Genomic DNA, 17,352 nt, shown 5'->3' with positions numbered 1-17,352 from the left:
ATGTGTGTGATGTCCTTAGGTTAGTTAGGTTTACGTAGTTCTAAGTTCAAGGGACTGATGACCACAGTAGTTAAGTCCCATAGTGCTCAGAGCCATTTGAACCATTTTTGTGAAGGCTAAAAATAGGAGAGGATGTCAGAAATCGAAAACATACTAGAAATAATTGTTAAATTTAAGTATAGGACTTCTCACGAAGAGGCGTGCACTGTGAAAGGATATGCGGTGTCCCACACCAATTCAGTCATAAGGCGGCCTATAAAACATTGAAGAATCCACCTCTGTATATCAATCTAGCAAACGCAACAAAATTAACGCCATCAAATTCCATTTCTAAAAAAATATTCTAACATCAGAAATAAATCATAATATCATGAAATGTCTCGAATAATTATTAGTGTAAATGTCCACCCCCGGTAGGTGAGTGGTCAGCGCGACAGAATATCAATTCTACGGGTTCGGGTTCGATTCCCGGTTAGGTCGGAGATTTGGGTCTGAGTGTTGTGTTGTCCTAATCATCATCACTTCATCCGCATCGACTCGCAAGTCGCCGAAGTGGTGTCAAATCGAAAGACTTGTACCCGGTGAACGGTCAACCCGACGAGAGGTTCAAATGGCTCTGAGCACTATGGGACTTAACATCTAAGGTCATCAGTCCCCTAGAACTTTGAACTACTTAAACCTAACTAGCCTAAGGACATCACACACATCTATGCCCGAGGCAGGATTCGAACCTGCGACCGTACCAGTGATGCGGTTGCAGACTGAAGCGCATAGAACCGCTCGCCACACCGGCCGGCTTACCCGACGGGAGGCCCTAGTCACAAGACATCATTTATATTGATCAGTGTAAATGAAATATCTGTCTGTTAGTTCACTTACGGACTCACTCAATGTTGTCCAAAATTCGATATAAATATGATGACACAAAGGGAAGTGGCAACTGTGAAGGACGAACCAGCGGTCTGGCCTTTGGCAGTACGTCAGAGGCATACGAAGTAACGTACTTCGAACAAGAGGGAGGTCCCCGTCAGTCGACGCCAAGAAGTTTCCTCAGGAGTGGTCGTGCGCGGCTTTGGCTGGGGTTCCCCGCCCGGGGCTGCCACCACAAAGCACTCAATTCCCAAGCACTGTGGCTGCACAGGGCGAAATGTCCAGCTCGGCAGCAACTGCGGAGCAAGTCCTCACATTCCTTCCGCACCTCACACCGACGACGTGCCAAAATGTTCACATACTCGGAGTTCACTGTGGATCACACAAGAATTTGGCTTTGACCTACTGCACACAGTATAGCGTTCCTAAACTGCGAATTATGGTATTTATACTACAAATGGTTCAAATGGCTCTAGTCACTATGGGACTTAACATCTGAGGTAATCAGTTCCCTAGAACTTAGAACTGCTTAAACCTAACTAAGCTAAGGACATCACACAACACCCAGCCATCACGTGTTTATACTACACCTGAGAATAATTCTCTCCCTACAGTCGCCTAAAATCCCGTTTTCATTTTTCTCAGCTATACAGCGGTAATTATTACTGGTAATATAATGTATGATGATGCGTTCCTTTTCTTCAAAGACGGTGCGATACCCACCATAGCTCCAATGTGCATCATTTTTCAGTATTATGAGTATTAACAATATTACTGACGTCAGATTTTTTGTGTGTAGCAAGGGATCTTACTAGTACACAACCCATTTTGACTGAATGAATGGCCTGAAGCAACAATAACGCTATTTCGAGGACCCGAAAAATAAAAATTTACAACCAGACAGTAAGATCTTATAACAACTGGTGATGGGCCGACAAATATACACCATCACTGGTGGAGTCGTCTTCACTGTTAAACAAGTTTCAGAATGTCATTTAAAAAAAAGGAAAACGAAAAAAAAGCTGCTGCCCTCTTCTGAGTAGTAGTATTGAAGTATAAACCATATTAGTACACACCACTCTGATAACCCATTAAGTAATAGAAGGCATCGATATTAATGACTGGGTGCTGTGTGTGTGTGTGTGTGTGTGTGTGTGTGTGTGTGTACTGTGTGCTGATAGGTCCAAATACGATAAGTTCGTTGGATGTGCATATGTGGATACGACGACCTGTTGAAAAGTAATGCCTCCAAACTTTTATGTGAAAACTTAAAGCGTTTTATACAATAGGAACGTTATTAACATTCTGCATCTCTGTTCTTCATGTATACAAATTGGAGCCTTCTTCCACTAGAGGTATCCAGATTTTAGCGTGTAATATGGCGTTGTGGAACGTATCTATGACGGTGCTTGAGAACCAGCGAGCTGTCATCGAGATCTAAATTCGAAACTTTCATGCACACCCACGCTGCTACTTCTGCAACCCTCCGACGTTCTATCATCCTCCACACAGTCTCAACTCGATCGCATCAGATTTTTATTTGTTTCCAACACTTAAATAATATAATAATAACTTAGAGGACTGCACTTTGATTGCGATGAAACGGTGCAAGCAGAGGTTAAGTTGCGGCTAGGTCAACAAACATTTTACAGTGACGGTATCAATAAATTGGTCTCTCGTTGTGAGAAATGTATTCTTTTCCGGGTTGGCTATGTTGAGAAATAAATATGTAAAAGTAAATAATTAAGAAGTAGAACATTAATAATGTTTGGCTTACTTAAAAATATTTGAGTTTTCACGTAAATAGTTGGGAGATATTACTTTACAGCAAGGTTTTGTATTAAAAATGAAAAAGGATGGACCATGGCGCCTACCGATAGAGACATGAATTTACCAGGCGGAGCTTTTACTCATTGAAAGTGCACTTACGTACAATACTATTCATGCTGAGTATATTGTAATAACAACGGACTTGCTCTGTGTGTTCAATATCAAAGAGCAAAGACGTTGAGAGTTGCTATTTACCATACCAGTCAGCTGTTACAGAATTAGAACTACAAAGAAACAGCGCAGAAGTGTGATCTGCACGTGTCAAGAGGAATGCCGTAGACGTGGGGAATTAGAAGGCCGACCAACTACCAAAGAATACAACAAAGATATTAACACACGGGGCAGAAGCATTTCAGCTAGTGATATAATTGCTATAGTCTGAGAAAAGGGCAGAATCGAATAGAAAACTGGGGGGTGATCGGAGGACTGCTCAAGGAACCTAGCACAGAAAAATCCACCCACATACTCGTATACAGAAGACACGCTGTTACGCTAAGAAGTTTGCGACGGGACACGGCCCATCGAACACATGCTGATGTGAGGTGGAGTGTACACCATTAAGTTAAGTTATTCTTTTGACTTTGTTCACATGTACTTTTATGTGTCATCTTTTTCTTTTATAAATATATAGCTATGCTTAATTATTGACAAAGGTCTTTATAGACAATTTTGAGTTTATTGTTCTGAAGAAGGTGTAGTTATCTACACCGAAACCTAGGTAAACACTAGGTGTTTTTTCGCAATCGAGGCGGATCTCAGTCCATTATTATATTAACAAACGATTGCTGACGCGCTGCAATGTTGAAGGTTCTTGAGATATTAAACTTAGCGCACTGGCATAGAGAACAAGAGGCGATTTGTAATGGCCACTGGCAAAGCGAAATTAGACCACAGCTGCTACTGACACTACATCCGTAATATTGACGTCAACCACAAATAGTTTAGCTATCCTAGGTACAGGAATCAGAATGGCTATTTAAAATGAAACAAGCCTTCTCTCAAATGTGATGATATTACTGACAACAGTTAACACAAACATTTGTTTCATCAATTTTAGAATTGTTGAAATTTGTCATTAAAATGTAATCGATCCTCTCAGGTTCCTGTTTGTGTGTGTGTTTGTGTGTTTGTGTGTGTGTGTGTGTGTGTGTGTGTGTGTGTGTGTGTGTGTGTGTGTGTGTGTGTGTGTGAGAGAGAGAGAGAGAGAGTATTTCGTTTCTTTAGAAAGTCAAGCACAGAGCTGCTTCTTTGGAGCACAATTTCGGTGGGAGTGGCTGGGGCCGTGCAAGTGTGGGCTCTTAATCAAGTCGCGATAGTGCCACGTTGTCACTTTTGCTCCTGGGATTTCTGGTCCATTTGTCATCAAATCAGCTATGTTAATTGAAAATGTGGCTAAGTATGTAGGATTCGAGAATGTATCGTGGAACAGCTCACTGATCGGTATATACCAATCTCAGGCAACAGCATTAACAATCTGGAGAGTGAAAAATGAATTCGTTTCCTCTTCTTGATACAAGCAATTCACCTATCTTCAAAATTGTTTGAATGCACTATATCCTCTAACATCCTTTTCGTGATGAAATAGTGCCACATTGTTCTTAGGGGTGATAGTTACATCTCTTATTGGATTAGGTGGAATTTTCGTAATATGGCGTACTCGAATTTTTTTGAATGGTGGCGGTGTTTTACTCCACTCATTTCCATTACGGTCGATAAAGGAATCAACACTTCTGTACACTGTTTCACTTGATTCTTCCAATTTCTTCTCTTGGGACGCTCGACTTTACACCTGAGGACCGTTAGAATGCGAATCGCAAGCGTCTTCCTGATGAAAGTGAGCTTCATCTTCGAGTCGTTCAGAAACGGGTGATTCACAATATTGTTCACTTGTGCTGATTTCAGATAATGGTTTTTTCGCTTTTAACAGATAATACCTAAGTCCTGCTGAAAGTTAAAGATAAAACTACATTGTATAATTATTTTGTTTATAAAAGTAAAACTTGGACACTTGAAACAATTTTGGTGTGACGAAATACATCTACCTTTCTAAAGAATACTCGGTTGGAGCTTTCACAATACTTCTGAATTTCAACAATGAGTATTGCTGTGCCGAACTAAATATTGTCAGCATTCTTACCAACATAATGTGACAATCATACCAAAGATGAACTACTCTAAAGATGGTTTATTTGGCACTTGCCATGTTTTACATGTGTAGGATTACAAAATTAATAAAGATAAAGTAACAAATTTAGCTTGCACCATATAATGTTTTTCCTGAGGAACGTCAGTTGTACTTTCAAAGATTGAACACTTTATAAAGTAAAATAAACAAATTTTAAGACAATTTATTGTGAGAGCGAAGCACTGTCGGATTCAAAAGTTCCTGTTGTATTCAAGGGTTAAGTACACTTTTAGAGTAAGTAAGTGTATTCCGTGCGTGAGTGTGATGAGGTGCCATGTTAGTATTGTGTGATTAGAGAAGGGAGAGGCCGCAGCCTTGTGCTAGGCACCTCGTAGGATTATGTTAGTGATCTTGTTTAAGGGGCCAGGTTAATTAAGAGTATTACGTATAACATAAAATTAAGTGCCCATCTGTCTGCTGTGTTATTTGCTGAAAACCATGTATCGTTATCTTGGACCGCTCATGAAGTAAAATGGGTGAACGTTGTAGGACATACATGTACATCTATCTTACTAGGCTCCGAATAGGAGTTAGTGCACAGTAATATTATGTTATTATATACATGTCGTGCACGGTTTGATTTAGTATGTACACCACACAGCTACCAGCATACAAATAAAGTGACTATTTCTATTGTGAATGACGAACTGCGACTACGATTTAAATTCGCGATTTATGTCGGTTACGTGCAATCGTCGCTATTGCATTGGAAACGATTTATTGTTGTACCATTAACTAGTTTTCGTGCCACAACACACTTACCATCATATAGGGACGATGCAAGAACACTGTTCTCTAGTCCAGCATTGCCTCTCTGGCGAATGTAATAAAAACGGAGGTTACCAAAAAGTTCGCAAACCGAAAGATCGTTATGTTGTAGCGTATTTATTTTGCACTGTCTTGCAGTATTTATGACAAATTACTCTCTGTAACGTATATTTAAGCCAGCTTACCATCACAAATACGGACCCACCCACCCACCAACCACACACACACACACACACACACACACACACAAAGTATTTGTCTGCCCTAGCTTTCACAGGAAACTAAATTCTATGTAGCACACTTTGACACATCGCGATCTTTGAAATGAATGCATTACTCAAGTGGATAAAATATTTGAAAGCATAGACAACGGACGCAACTGTACTCTGCAAGCTACATGTGTGTTGATATGTTGACGATACACTGTAATACGTATCAATAAAATGTCTAAACTGGCTGAAATGTTAAATTATCTTCAGAAATATTCGAAGGACATGAATTGCCTTGCGCCTGATATACATGTAGCCCTCATAACGTAACTTTCTTGCAGGTCATCAGTCTCATTTCTGTACAGTTGTCTGGGTATGTTAAGTGCTTACCACAAGAGACCCATAGAAAACGCTGATCTGTATGGCAATCAGTGAATATTTAAATTAATACCAGTATATGGAAGATAACAGAAAACTCCTTATTAGAAACGTTTGACATCTCGAGTTTATTACGATAAGTGACATTTCAAAAATTTTACCACCCTCATCGGCACCTCAAATAACCAATACTGGTAACTCACATCATTCACTAAACCTTAGTCCAAGCTAAACCTTTTTGTGAAAAAGAATCCTTACAAGAATATCAAGTCTCACACGGTTCTATGGTAGTTGGAAATATTGTTGCTCTCTAAACGGTTTTCCAAACGCCTATACCCCGTCATTCACTTTGTGAGTGGTTTTGAATAAACTGGATAACGAACTAACAAGTTAGAAAAAACGCGATTAACAGCGTCAAGAGTTCACAATCAACAGCATAAGACTAGTAATTTCACTGTACTAATGATGACACGTGGATAAATGTGCATCGCGGAAGTTGCCTTTCACCCTTACTGTCTAGCACCAAGCGACGTTAAGTACATAAAGAGTTAATGAACAGCTATTTGTGCACACGTATGAACTTTAAATGACACTCCGAACTGTTTTGTACAGCCAATGCTAACGAAGTGCGCCGTTCGCGCCTGGCCGAGACTCGAACACAACGCCGATCATCATTGCCGACTAGGCATAAACAGAGGTGGATACGTAATTTTTGGCAAGTACTACTTATCAAGTCTCTCAACTGGAATCTGTAGGAACGACGAAAATGTCTGTAGTGAACCGTGACTCCTATCAAGCAGCTACTATTCCTATTAACTACCCAAAAAATATGTTAAATATGATTTAGTTGAAAAGAGACAAATTGTGTGCATGTTTACGACCCGACCTGAAGTTTTGTGCTAGACGAGGAGTCGAAGCCAGCACCTAATCGATTATTAACTAAGCACAGTCAAGTTTTCACCAGTAGTGAGATGCTTGAACTTGAAATGATAGCCGGCCGCGATGGCCGAGCGGTTCTGGCGCTGCAGTCCAGAACCGTGGGACTGCTACGTTCGCAGGTTCGAATCATTCCTCGGGCATGGGTGTGTGTGATGTCCTTAGGTTAGTTAGGTTTAAGTAGTTCTAAGCTCTAGGGGACTTATGACCTAAGATGTTGAGTTCCATAGTGCTCAGAGCCATTGAACTGATACGAACAGACGTTAAATGTCATTATATTCCACCAGTAGCGACATGTTTGCATGTTTAAGCTAGAAATAACGATACGAAAAACTGTGCTATGGGTAGGCCTTGCGCCTACTTAGTTTGCAACCCAAACTACATAAAGTTACGCGGGAAACCTAATTCTTTGCAGAAGATATTCGGGGGCTTCCGCTGCACACTCAATCACCAGATGGTGACGAAAGCGCCAGCAGAAGTTTCTGATGCCCCGGACCTTTTTCTTACGCCAGCCAAGTGACGGGAAGTAAGACCGAACGTACCCCACCACCGGCAGACAGACCCTGGGGAGTCAGTTCCCTCCGAGCGCGCTTCCTGTGCCTGCCGGCGAATGCTTTTGCATTTCCACAGTCAGGCACTCAGGGGTCGCCGTTATGCTGAAATCAACGACCGAACCAGCCTTCTCTACCTGGATCCTGCAGCGTGGCGGCATTATAGAAGACGCGACTCCGTCGGCAGGACTGATTATTGGATTCGTAATATTTCTGTGATCGCCGGTAATTCGGCCTCCCCTGACTTGGAAAATTCTTGTTTGGAACCTAGTCATTGAAGGACTTTGCTTTCACGTTTGAGATGCTTAGAATTTATATCGGACTTCGCCCTTTTCCTAAAACTATTGTGAACTTTGAACAGACTTCATTAATACCAAGTGAGTTAAGGACGTTACTTGGGCAGTCTGTTATGTGGAGTGTATGAAGAGCTTAAGTTCAGAGTGTGTCAAGGTTTAGTACAGTACTTTCTTCTCCTTCTTGCAAGACAGTCTGACTGTTCATTTATTCTACTCAGAAGAGTTTATTACAACTTTCTTTCATTAAGATGGCCCTGAATCATACTCTTAGTTTTCTCTTTCCAATGGTTGAAGGGTCTACTTTAGTTTAACAAACCGAGCTTATTTTAGATCATGATTCCCAAGGAATGAAATTAATAACTTAAAATGTGTTCCTCTTCTTCCAAATAAGTTTATGTTCGTTTTATGTACTGTACTTGAGCTGTTCACTTGTGGACCACCTGTGATGGACACATCAGTGGGAGCGGAACTTCAGGCTTTTCGACGTTGTTGATTACTCAAGAGAGATTAAGTACCGAATTTTGTTACACCGCTGGCTCCACATTAGGTAAACCACGCTCTCCTACTGGAGGATGCGTCATACTAGATGAGAAATCTGACTCCCTGGAAGCGGATTACAGCCTGTTCCATACATTAGATACCTTGTTCGACTACTTCCCCATTCACCATTCAGTTTTCTCGACTACTCAACGCGCCTTTGACAACCCTGTAGAATGAGAAATTTCTGTAGGACATATTGCCTTCCACTTCAGCTGTTCTGGTGATGTACATGTTCGTGGTAAAAGACGCACAATATAAGCACGAAGCCAAGATATCGGGTACTGTCCATTCTGTATTTATTGTAAGTATGTTTACCAACAGTCATTTTCATTGTTCTTTCGATTACTTAGTAAACGTTGCATATTGAAAGGTACTGAAGAGTGTTGGTTGAGATTTAGAAAATGCAGCAAAATTAGGAAAATTCGTAACATTTGGTACATTTTGTTTATTTGGATTGAATGGAGAGATCAAGTCATACTGGTTGAGTGGCATCAAAGAAATCAAATCGAAAAGCAACAGGCTTTGATAATGACGCTTTTGACCTTTAGCACTATAGTCCACTACAGTGTGCCCGTGTGACAAATGTAATGAACTGCGAAAATTTAAAATTTTTTCCGACTTTACTTTCAGTGACGAATGTTGGAGAAAAAGAAAGCAAAAACGATTAGTGATAAAAGGCCTGCCGCGGACAACGTCATTAAAGCCCAAACAGAAGCACGGATTGCGATGGTTGGGTAACGAAATGCGATGTACCCTTTCAATGATAATACGCAAGCATTCACCTTAATTAAGTTGAGGAAATCTGAACAAAAAAGACCAGGAGAGAATTTTGCACCTGTATGTCAAATTCATAAACTCAAAATATCGGGTAAGCTCTCCAAAGAAACAAAATGTACCAAATGTTAAAAATTATTTTCCTTATTACGCTGCATTTTCTAACGATTAACCAACACTCTTCAGTGCCTTTCAATATGCAACGTTCAGTATATCAACGAAAAAACAATGAAAATGACTTTTGGCAAATATAATTACAAAAAATATAGAAAGGAAACTACCCGATATCTTAGCTTTGTTCTTATACTGCCTGTCTTTTACCACTAAAATATACATCACCAGAACAGCTCAAGTGGAAGGCAATAAGTCCTGCAGAAACTTCTGCATTCTATAGGCTTGCCAGTTCGTGCAGGTGGCCCTCTTAGATGATTCTATTTCAGTGATTACAAAATCAAGGCTAAAGCCGCGTTGAGTAGTCGAGGCCACTGAATGGTGAATGGGGAAGTAGTCGAACAAGTCATCGAATGTATGGAACAGGCTGCAATCCTCTTCCAGGGAGTCAGAATTCTCGTCTGGTGTGACACATATTCCACTACGAGAGCATGATCCACCCAATGTGGAGCTACCGAAGTAACAGAATTCGGTACTTAATCTCTCTGCTGAGTAATCAATAACGACGACAGTTCTGGAGTTCCGCTCCCCGTGATGTCTGCTTCACAGATGGTCCACAAGTAAACATCCCAGGTACAATACATTAAACGAACATGGGTTTATTTGTATAACGAGAAACACATTTTTTTAAGTTGTTAATGACAAGCCTTGTAAATTATGAAGAGAAATAAACTCGGTTGGTTCAACTCAAAGAGACCCTTCATGTTCTGGCGTAACATCAAGCGCCGGCACGTCGATAAGGAACGTAACCGCAGGGAAGGCTGTGAGACGACGTCAGGCAACAGAACGCTCACAAGGACAACACCACGACAGGAGCGGCACCTATCCTAAGAGAATATAAGGGCCGCTCCTGCGTGCCTCGGCGCCACTAGAAGAGCCGGACTAGAAGACGAGCTTTCATCCTAACTGTTTAGCTGAGACTTGTGTCTTATATTAATTACTTGCCTGGAAGTTGTATATATCGAAGGATATTCATTATTTGAATGTCGCCAACTGCTTTCGAGGCCTGTGTGTGAAAAGGCAAAGTTAAGTATTGTCAATTCAATTTACTGTAATAAACTCCATTAATAAGATTTGCTTGAATATTGTTTAGCTATCCAAGAAAGCAGAATCCTAGGCACCTTTTATTATTCGAGGATGAAGGATCCCACATTTCAACCCTCGGATAATGAAAGCAAAGATTGTCTTTCGTCGTAAAGTTATCATGTTAAGCTGTACTTTATTTTTATAACCACAGAGTTCCATTTAAGACGAGGGTTGGAACCTTAATAGTGGCAACTATTTATTTACAGCTCTTACAAAATATATATGTGTTTCAAAGTTTTACTGACCTTCAAAGTAGTCACTAGCATGGTGTATAACCCGTTGCCAGAGATGTGGAAGTCGTAGGATACTCTTAGCAGTGCCAGTTGTGTTGACAGTTCGAGCGGTTTGGTCCATTGTTCGACGAACTTGTAGCAATTCTGAAGGGAATGCCGTGAAGTGTTTCCTTCAGTTTAGAAGTTGAGTTGAACTTACGAGGAATTAAGTCAGGGGAGTGCAGTAGGCGGTATATCACTGAGCAGCCCCATCAGTCAAACAAATCAGTAACAGCTTGCACTCTACGTGCTTGAGCATTGTCCTGCAAAATGATGGTCACGTCCTGGAGAAAGTGTCATCACTTCTGTCTGGTCGTAGGTTGTGTCGTAGGTTGTGTTCCAAAAATGAACAGCATAGAGACAGAAATGATGACACTTTCTGCAGGACCTGGCTACAATTTTGCAAGATAATGCTCAAGCACGTACAGTGCAAGCTGTTACTGTGAGTGCTATACCATCTACTCTACTCCCCAGACTTAAGCCCTCATAAGTTCAACTTCGTTTATAAACTGAAGGAAACACTTCACGGCATTCGCTTCAGAACTGTTACAGATTCGTCGGGCAATAGGCCACGCCGCTCGAACTGTCAACACAATTGGCACTGCTGAGAGTATTCTACGACTTCCATATCGCTGTAAACGGGTTATACACAATGCTGCTGACTACTTTGAAGGTCAGTAAAACATTGAAACACTTATCTGTTTTGTACGAGCTATAAATAAATAGTTAGCATTATTAAAATTTCAATCCTCGTATGTTAAACAACGTTTATTGTATTAAACAGCATGTGTGTGAGAAATTTAGGAACAATCACAGAAAATTTTCCTGCTGCTGGGGCATCCGAAATAAAGTGTGGTAACTAACATCATCTTCGTAATCGTTTCACTTACTTTCAGTGTTTGAGTCCGGTGAAATCAAGTACACCTAAATACTAAGTGTGTGTTTCTGTGTGTGTGTGTGTGTGTGTGTGTGTGTTTATGCGTGTGTTTGTCTGTGTGTCTAAGCTGGCTATAATGTACGTTATCGGATGTAATTTGATATGGACACCACGAGTCAGTTAAATGTAATTTAAACGTAACGATCTTTTCGTTTCGGAAACATTCGGTAAGTTATGCCCGAGTTTTAGTTATCTTCTCCAGAACCACGGTGCTTGCGTCTAGTAGCAAGTGGTCCAAAGAACAAGCGAAGACAGTAACTTGTTCTCCAAAGAACAGTTACTCTTGATGACCGTGCAGATTTTCCCTGGAATAAATGATGACTGACTGAAAACCTCAGCTGCCGAAAGGTCTTGTTGATATACCTCGATGTGGACAGCTGAAAATATGTGCCCCGACCGGGACCCGAACCAGGGATCTCCTGCTTACATGACAGACGCTCTATCTATCTGAGCCACCGAGGACACAGATGAAAAGCGCGACTGCAGGGACTTATGTCTTACACGCTTACCGTGAGACTCACAATCCCAACTGTCCACAATTCTACATATGTATTGTACCTTATAGACATTTGCCCACCCACTCATTACTCGCGCACGCTTTGGCGATTCCCGTAAGAGTTTGGCCAACCTGTGCGCATTCGCACAGACGAAGGTCAATGGCTGGGTAGCCTTTAACTATATATAGGAAGACAGTAACTTGTTCTCCCGGTCAGGGCACACATTTTCAGCTGTCCACATCGAGGTATATCAACAACACCTGTCGCCAGCTGAGGTTTTCAGTTAGTCATCATTTATTCCAAGGAAAAGCTGCACGGTCATCAACAGTAACTGTTCTTTCTTCGTATCTATAGTTAAGGGCTACCCAGTCATTGACCTTCGTCTATGCGAATGCGCACAGATTGCCCAAACTCTTACGGAAATCGTCAAAGCGTGAGCGAGTAATGAGTGGGTGGGGAAATGTCTATAACGTACAATACATATGTAGAATTGTGGACAATTGGGAATGTGACTCTCACGGGAAGCGTGCAAGAGATAAGTCCCTGCAGGCGCGCTTTTCATCTGTGTCCTCGGTGGCTCAGATGGATAGAGCGTCTGCCATGTAAGCAGGAGATACCAGGTTCGGGTCCCGGTCAGGGCACACATTTTCAGCTGTCCACATCGAGGTATATCAACAACACCTGTCGGCAGCTGAGGTTTTCAGTTAGTCATCATTTATTCCAAAGCATAAGATTCCTCTAACACCTATATCTGAAGATGAACCCGTAATGGCTTGAAAATTAGTTAATGGCGCAATTGATGGTCCACACTCAAAAAGGATAAAACCTGCCCAAACGGCCAATAAATCTGAAGAAGTTATCTCGAGCAGAAAAAATCACATCTTATTCACGAGCGATCGCTACGCAATGCAAGGAGCGGGAGGCTACGGAGAGAGAGCGAAGTGCAGAGGTACTCACCCTGAAACTCCTTGCGCGCGGAGCTGACGCTGGTGACGATGTTGGCGACGTGTCCGAGCACGGTGGCGAACAGCAGCAGGCCGAAGAGCAGCTGCGCGATCACGAAGACGTACTCGCCGGTGCTGCGCGGCCTCGGCAGGTCGCCGATGGTGGTCAGCGCCAGCGTGCACCAGTAGTAGCTCTGCAGGTACTGCTTCACCACGTCGGCGCTCTCGCTGTCGTTGTACACCCAGTTCTTGCTGCCGAAGCCGTTGTTCTTCTGGATGATGTGGTACAGGCAGCCGTTCCAGTGGAAGATCACCAGCAGGTAGTGGATGAGGCTGGTCGACCGGAACAGGTTCGGGTAGTTGGTGTGCCGCTCGGTGCGGTCCATGAAGGCCCAGAAGCGGTAGATCTTGACGAGGCGGAACGACCGCAGGATGGAGTTGAAGCCGATCGACAGGTAGAGGAAGTCGAGCGGCAGCAGGCACAGGCAGTCGATGTAGAACGTGGTGGAGTTCATGTAGTGGTGGCGCAGCTTGGTGGAGTCCGTCTGCAGCACGCCGTCCTCGAGGTACCCCGTTCGGAAGTGGAACACGATGTCGGCCAGGTACAGGAAGTCTGCCAGGTAGTCGAGGCAGAACCACACCACGATCGTCTCGCCTGCAATGAGGAAGAGACTGAATGGCACTCATCACCTATTTTGGGACCGTATTAAGTGGCATGAGAAAAGTTGGTTTCTGTTGAAACGTGGCTCGATGTAGTACATTTTAATCATGTTATGCTGACGGAATTAGACCAGGAAATGAAGCGTTACAAGTAGCGGACATGTTTTGCTATTAGAGCAGCAACGTAACTGGCGATGCCTGAAATGGGAACGATGTAAACGACAAGCTTGCAATAGCAACAAAACTTTTCTGTGAGAAGACCAATATTTTAACTTCTAATGCAAATTTAAGTGTTACGATGCCTCTTCTGGAAGTTGTTGTTGTTGTGGTCTTGAGACTGGTTTGATGCAGCACTCCATGATACTCTATCCTGTGCAAGCTTCTTCATCTCCCATTAACTACTGCAACCTACATCCTTCTGAATCTGCTTAGTGTATTCATCTCTTGGTCCCCCTCTACGATTTTTACCCTCCACGCTGCCCTCCAATACCAAATTGGTGATCGCTTGATGCCTCAGAACACGTCCCACCAACCGATCCCTTCTTCTAGTCAAGTTGTGCCACAAGCTTCTCTTCTCCCCAATCCTAATCAATACCTCCTCATTAGTTATGTGATCTACCCATCTAATCTTCAGCATTCTTCTGTAGCACTTCTGGAAGTATCTGTCAGGAATGCAATCCTGCACTGAGCGAAAACTGCACTATTTGCAGACTAGATGACAAGAAAATGGCAGGTTTTAAGTTTAATATTACAGAAGAATGCTGATGATCTGGTAGGTAGATAAACTAATGAAGAGGTACTGAAATGAATTGGGGATAAGACGTAGTTCAGCGTGACTAAATAAGGAATCGGTTGATACAAGAAACGTAGAATCAGAATTATTAGTTTTAATAGTGCATGTGAGAGTGAGGGGTACCACCTACAGAAGGAGACCAAGGCTTTACTAAAGTAAGCAGCTGAAAATACAAAGAGGTTTTGGTTACTATGCAAAGATGAAGTGGTTTATTCAGAATATACTTGCACGGAGAACAGCATCAAATTAGTTTTCGTACTGAAGTACGTAACAACAATGAAACTTAGTTATTTATCGTGTTGTTATGGAATCATAAAACAAATTGCATTAAGGAGTAGACAATTTACACATCCATAATTTGGATAATGTTATTATTTGACTACTTTAAACACACACAAAAGTTGTGATAAATTTGTTATTTTTCAATTACTACAAAAACAATTCTAATATAACCAGATTTCGAGAAACGGTACTATAAAGAGGACATCAACCATAAAAGCAACCCAAATAGTCTAAAAACATGCTAACAATTTGTTACGTGGGGAGCCGCTGGCGTCAGCTTTCTCCGTTCGATTCACCCGGATCGATTGTTCCCTCTGGCGTTGCCTATCTTTGCCTCGTTGGCCGTGGTGGTACTGGTGGGCAGACTGGGTTTTGGCTTCGGAACGGCCGCTACGTGTCGCTGCTCAGAGAGTGAAACTTGTGTCTGCGTGGCGTTAGTTGGATTCGACCGGTGGAAATCACGAAAAACCTAAATCAGGATGGCTGGAGACGCGATTGAACCGTCGTCCTCCCCAATGCGAGTCCAGTGTGCTAACCACTACGCCACCACGCTCGGTTTGTGAATAAGAGACACTTGTAGAAACTTTTTGGTAAATACTGTGCCCTTTGGGTTAAACTGTTGATCAGTAATAAATTAGTCGTATCTTGCAAGTTCTTTGTACTTGTTATTAGTTAACGTGTCACCGGTTTGCACGTAAATTCCACGTTGCAAATTAGATCACAAAGGATTATGTATTAATAATGAGCTGTGCAGCTCAGCTTCCTTCAAGTTCCCGGGGTCTGTCTGTCCTTCGTTTTTTTCGATTCTGAGATGTTGGTGTTCGAGTGCAGGCGTTTGCCACAACAGCGGCAGCTCGATTTCAGCGACGGTGGCCGTGAGGCGGCGCAATCTGCATTGTGGCGGGTGGAGCGACGGATGCGAGGCAGTCGGGTGGAGCGGCTCTGGCTTGATGGAAGTGGCAGCGGGAGTTAAGCACGTGGCGGTCAGAACGGACAGGACGAGTCACCGCATGTTTTCAGAACGAGAGGCCCACAGGCGTTTGCATTCAGTCGAAAGGGAACATCATTCGCCCTGGTGTTTTCCACTACTTAGTGATTTTCTATAACTTGTGGTATTCAGTGCAGTGGCTGTAGCGCTACGACCCTGGACACGAATTTTGATCCTACTTACAAAGTTCTGACTGGTGGATTAGCTGAATTCAAGAAAGAATGAGCCTGGATAGTGTCGTCTTGGTGACAGTTGTTTCATATTTATTCAAGTAAGCTGAAGGCCATCCCAGTGTTTTTTGTAGATATTTCCTTATAAATTCTAGGCAGAGTGAGTGTGAAAACTTAAACTCCACCCTTGAAATGTGCAAGTTGCTGTCTTTCCCGGGATTGACCTAAGTTGGGGACCTGTTTGGTTAAACCTTTGGGTCTCTCTGCCACCTGTTGAGTTGTTTGGGTGTCTGTAGCGTCCCACCTGTGTTTTGGTTCGATGCGGTGGTTGCGGTCCTTGATTTCTGTCCATTGCCTTTTGAACCCATGGTAGCTCGGTGCTTTCATATTAACTGTGGTTTCGCAAGGGCACTGTGCTATTTCGCACCGGACTTATGTTCCCTTACAACACGTATCTATTAAAATTCCTTCTGGACGACTGGTATGGAGCCGACCGTAAACACATGCCTCAGTGTGGACTAGTTTTGCCGGCTATGCGCGGCTGTGGCGATTTTAAAGCTACCGTCTGTGCGCCGTCAATGGTGGATGTTTATCTAATGCCGAATGTAGAAGATATTGTGGTGAGTCTGGCTGGGGACAATGTATTGCGAAAGACAGACTTGCATGATGCATACTTACAACTTACATTGGATGCAGAATCTTAGAGAGTCTAAATGCTGAACACCCCATATGGATCATTCCAAAATAGCTGCGTCCCGTTTGGCATTACATGGGCTCTGGCGATTTTTCAAAAATGCATGGAGCACGTCGTCCGTGATGTCCCAGAGAAAGCAAACTATTTGTGCGATATTATCATGGCACACAAAGACGCCTCACACCTGGCAAAGAGTTTATACACATTATTCACCATTTTTGCCAAAACCAGCCTCCTGTATAACCGAGAAAAATGTGCTTCTTTCGTCTGACAAGTAGAATACTTGGGACACATATGAAGTGCAAGAGGAATCAGCGCTACCCCACGTTACATAACAGCCGTAGAAAAATAGCCAGCCTCCTTGACACGTCTCAATTAAGGTCATTTCTCGGACAATCCAATTATTGTCGACACTTCAAAAGGCTCTGAGCACTATGGGACTTAACTTCTGAGGTCATCAGTCCCCAAGAACTTAGAACTACTTAAACCTAACTAACCTAAGGACATCACACACATCCATG

The 17,352-nt window shown here is 42.6% G+C and overlaps 1 protein-coding gene across 1 annotated transcript in view; it reads right to left on the bottom strand.

Annotated features, from left to right (window-relative positions):
* LOC126336082 (potassium/sodium hyperpolarization-activated cyclic nucleotide-gated channel 1) overlaps window positions 1-17,352 on the bottom strand; it is a 1,174,950-nt gene that overhangs the window by 478,908 nt on the left and 678,690 nt on the right. The window contains exon 7 of the mRNA XM_049999562.1: window positions 13,258-13,899. Within this exon, the coding sequence (XP_049855519.1) occupies window positions 13,258-13,899 (642 nt within the window). The remainder of the gene's footprint in view (window positions 1-13,257; window positions 13,900-17,352) is intronic.

This window comes from Schistocerca gregaria, chromosome 2 (genome assembly GCF_023897955.1).
Source record: "Schistocerca gregaria isolate iqSchGreg1 chromosome 2, iqSchGreg1.2, whole genome shotgun sequence".
NCBI classification, from domain to species: Eukaryota; Metazoa; Arthropoda; class Insecta; order Orthoptera; family Acrididae; genus Schistocerca; species Schistocerca gregaria.
The sequence above is the reverse complement of the archived record's forward strand: the minus strand, read 5'-3'. Positions and strand labels throughout refer to the sequence as shown.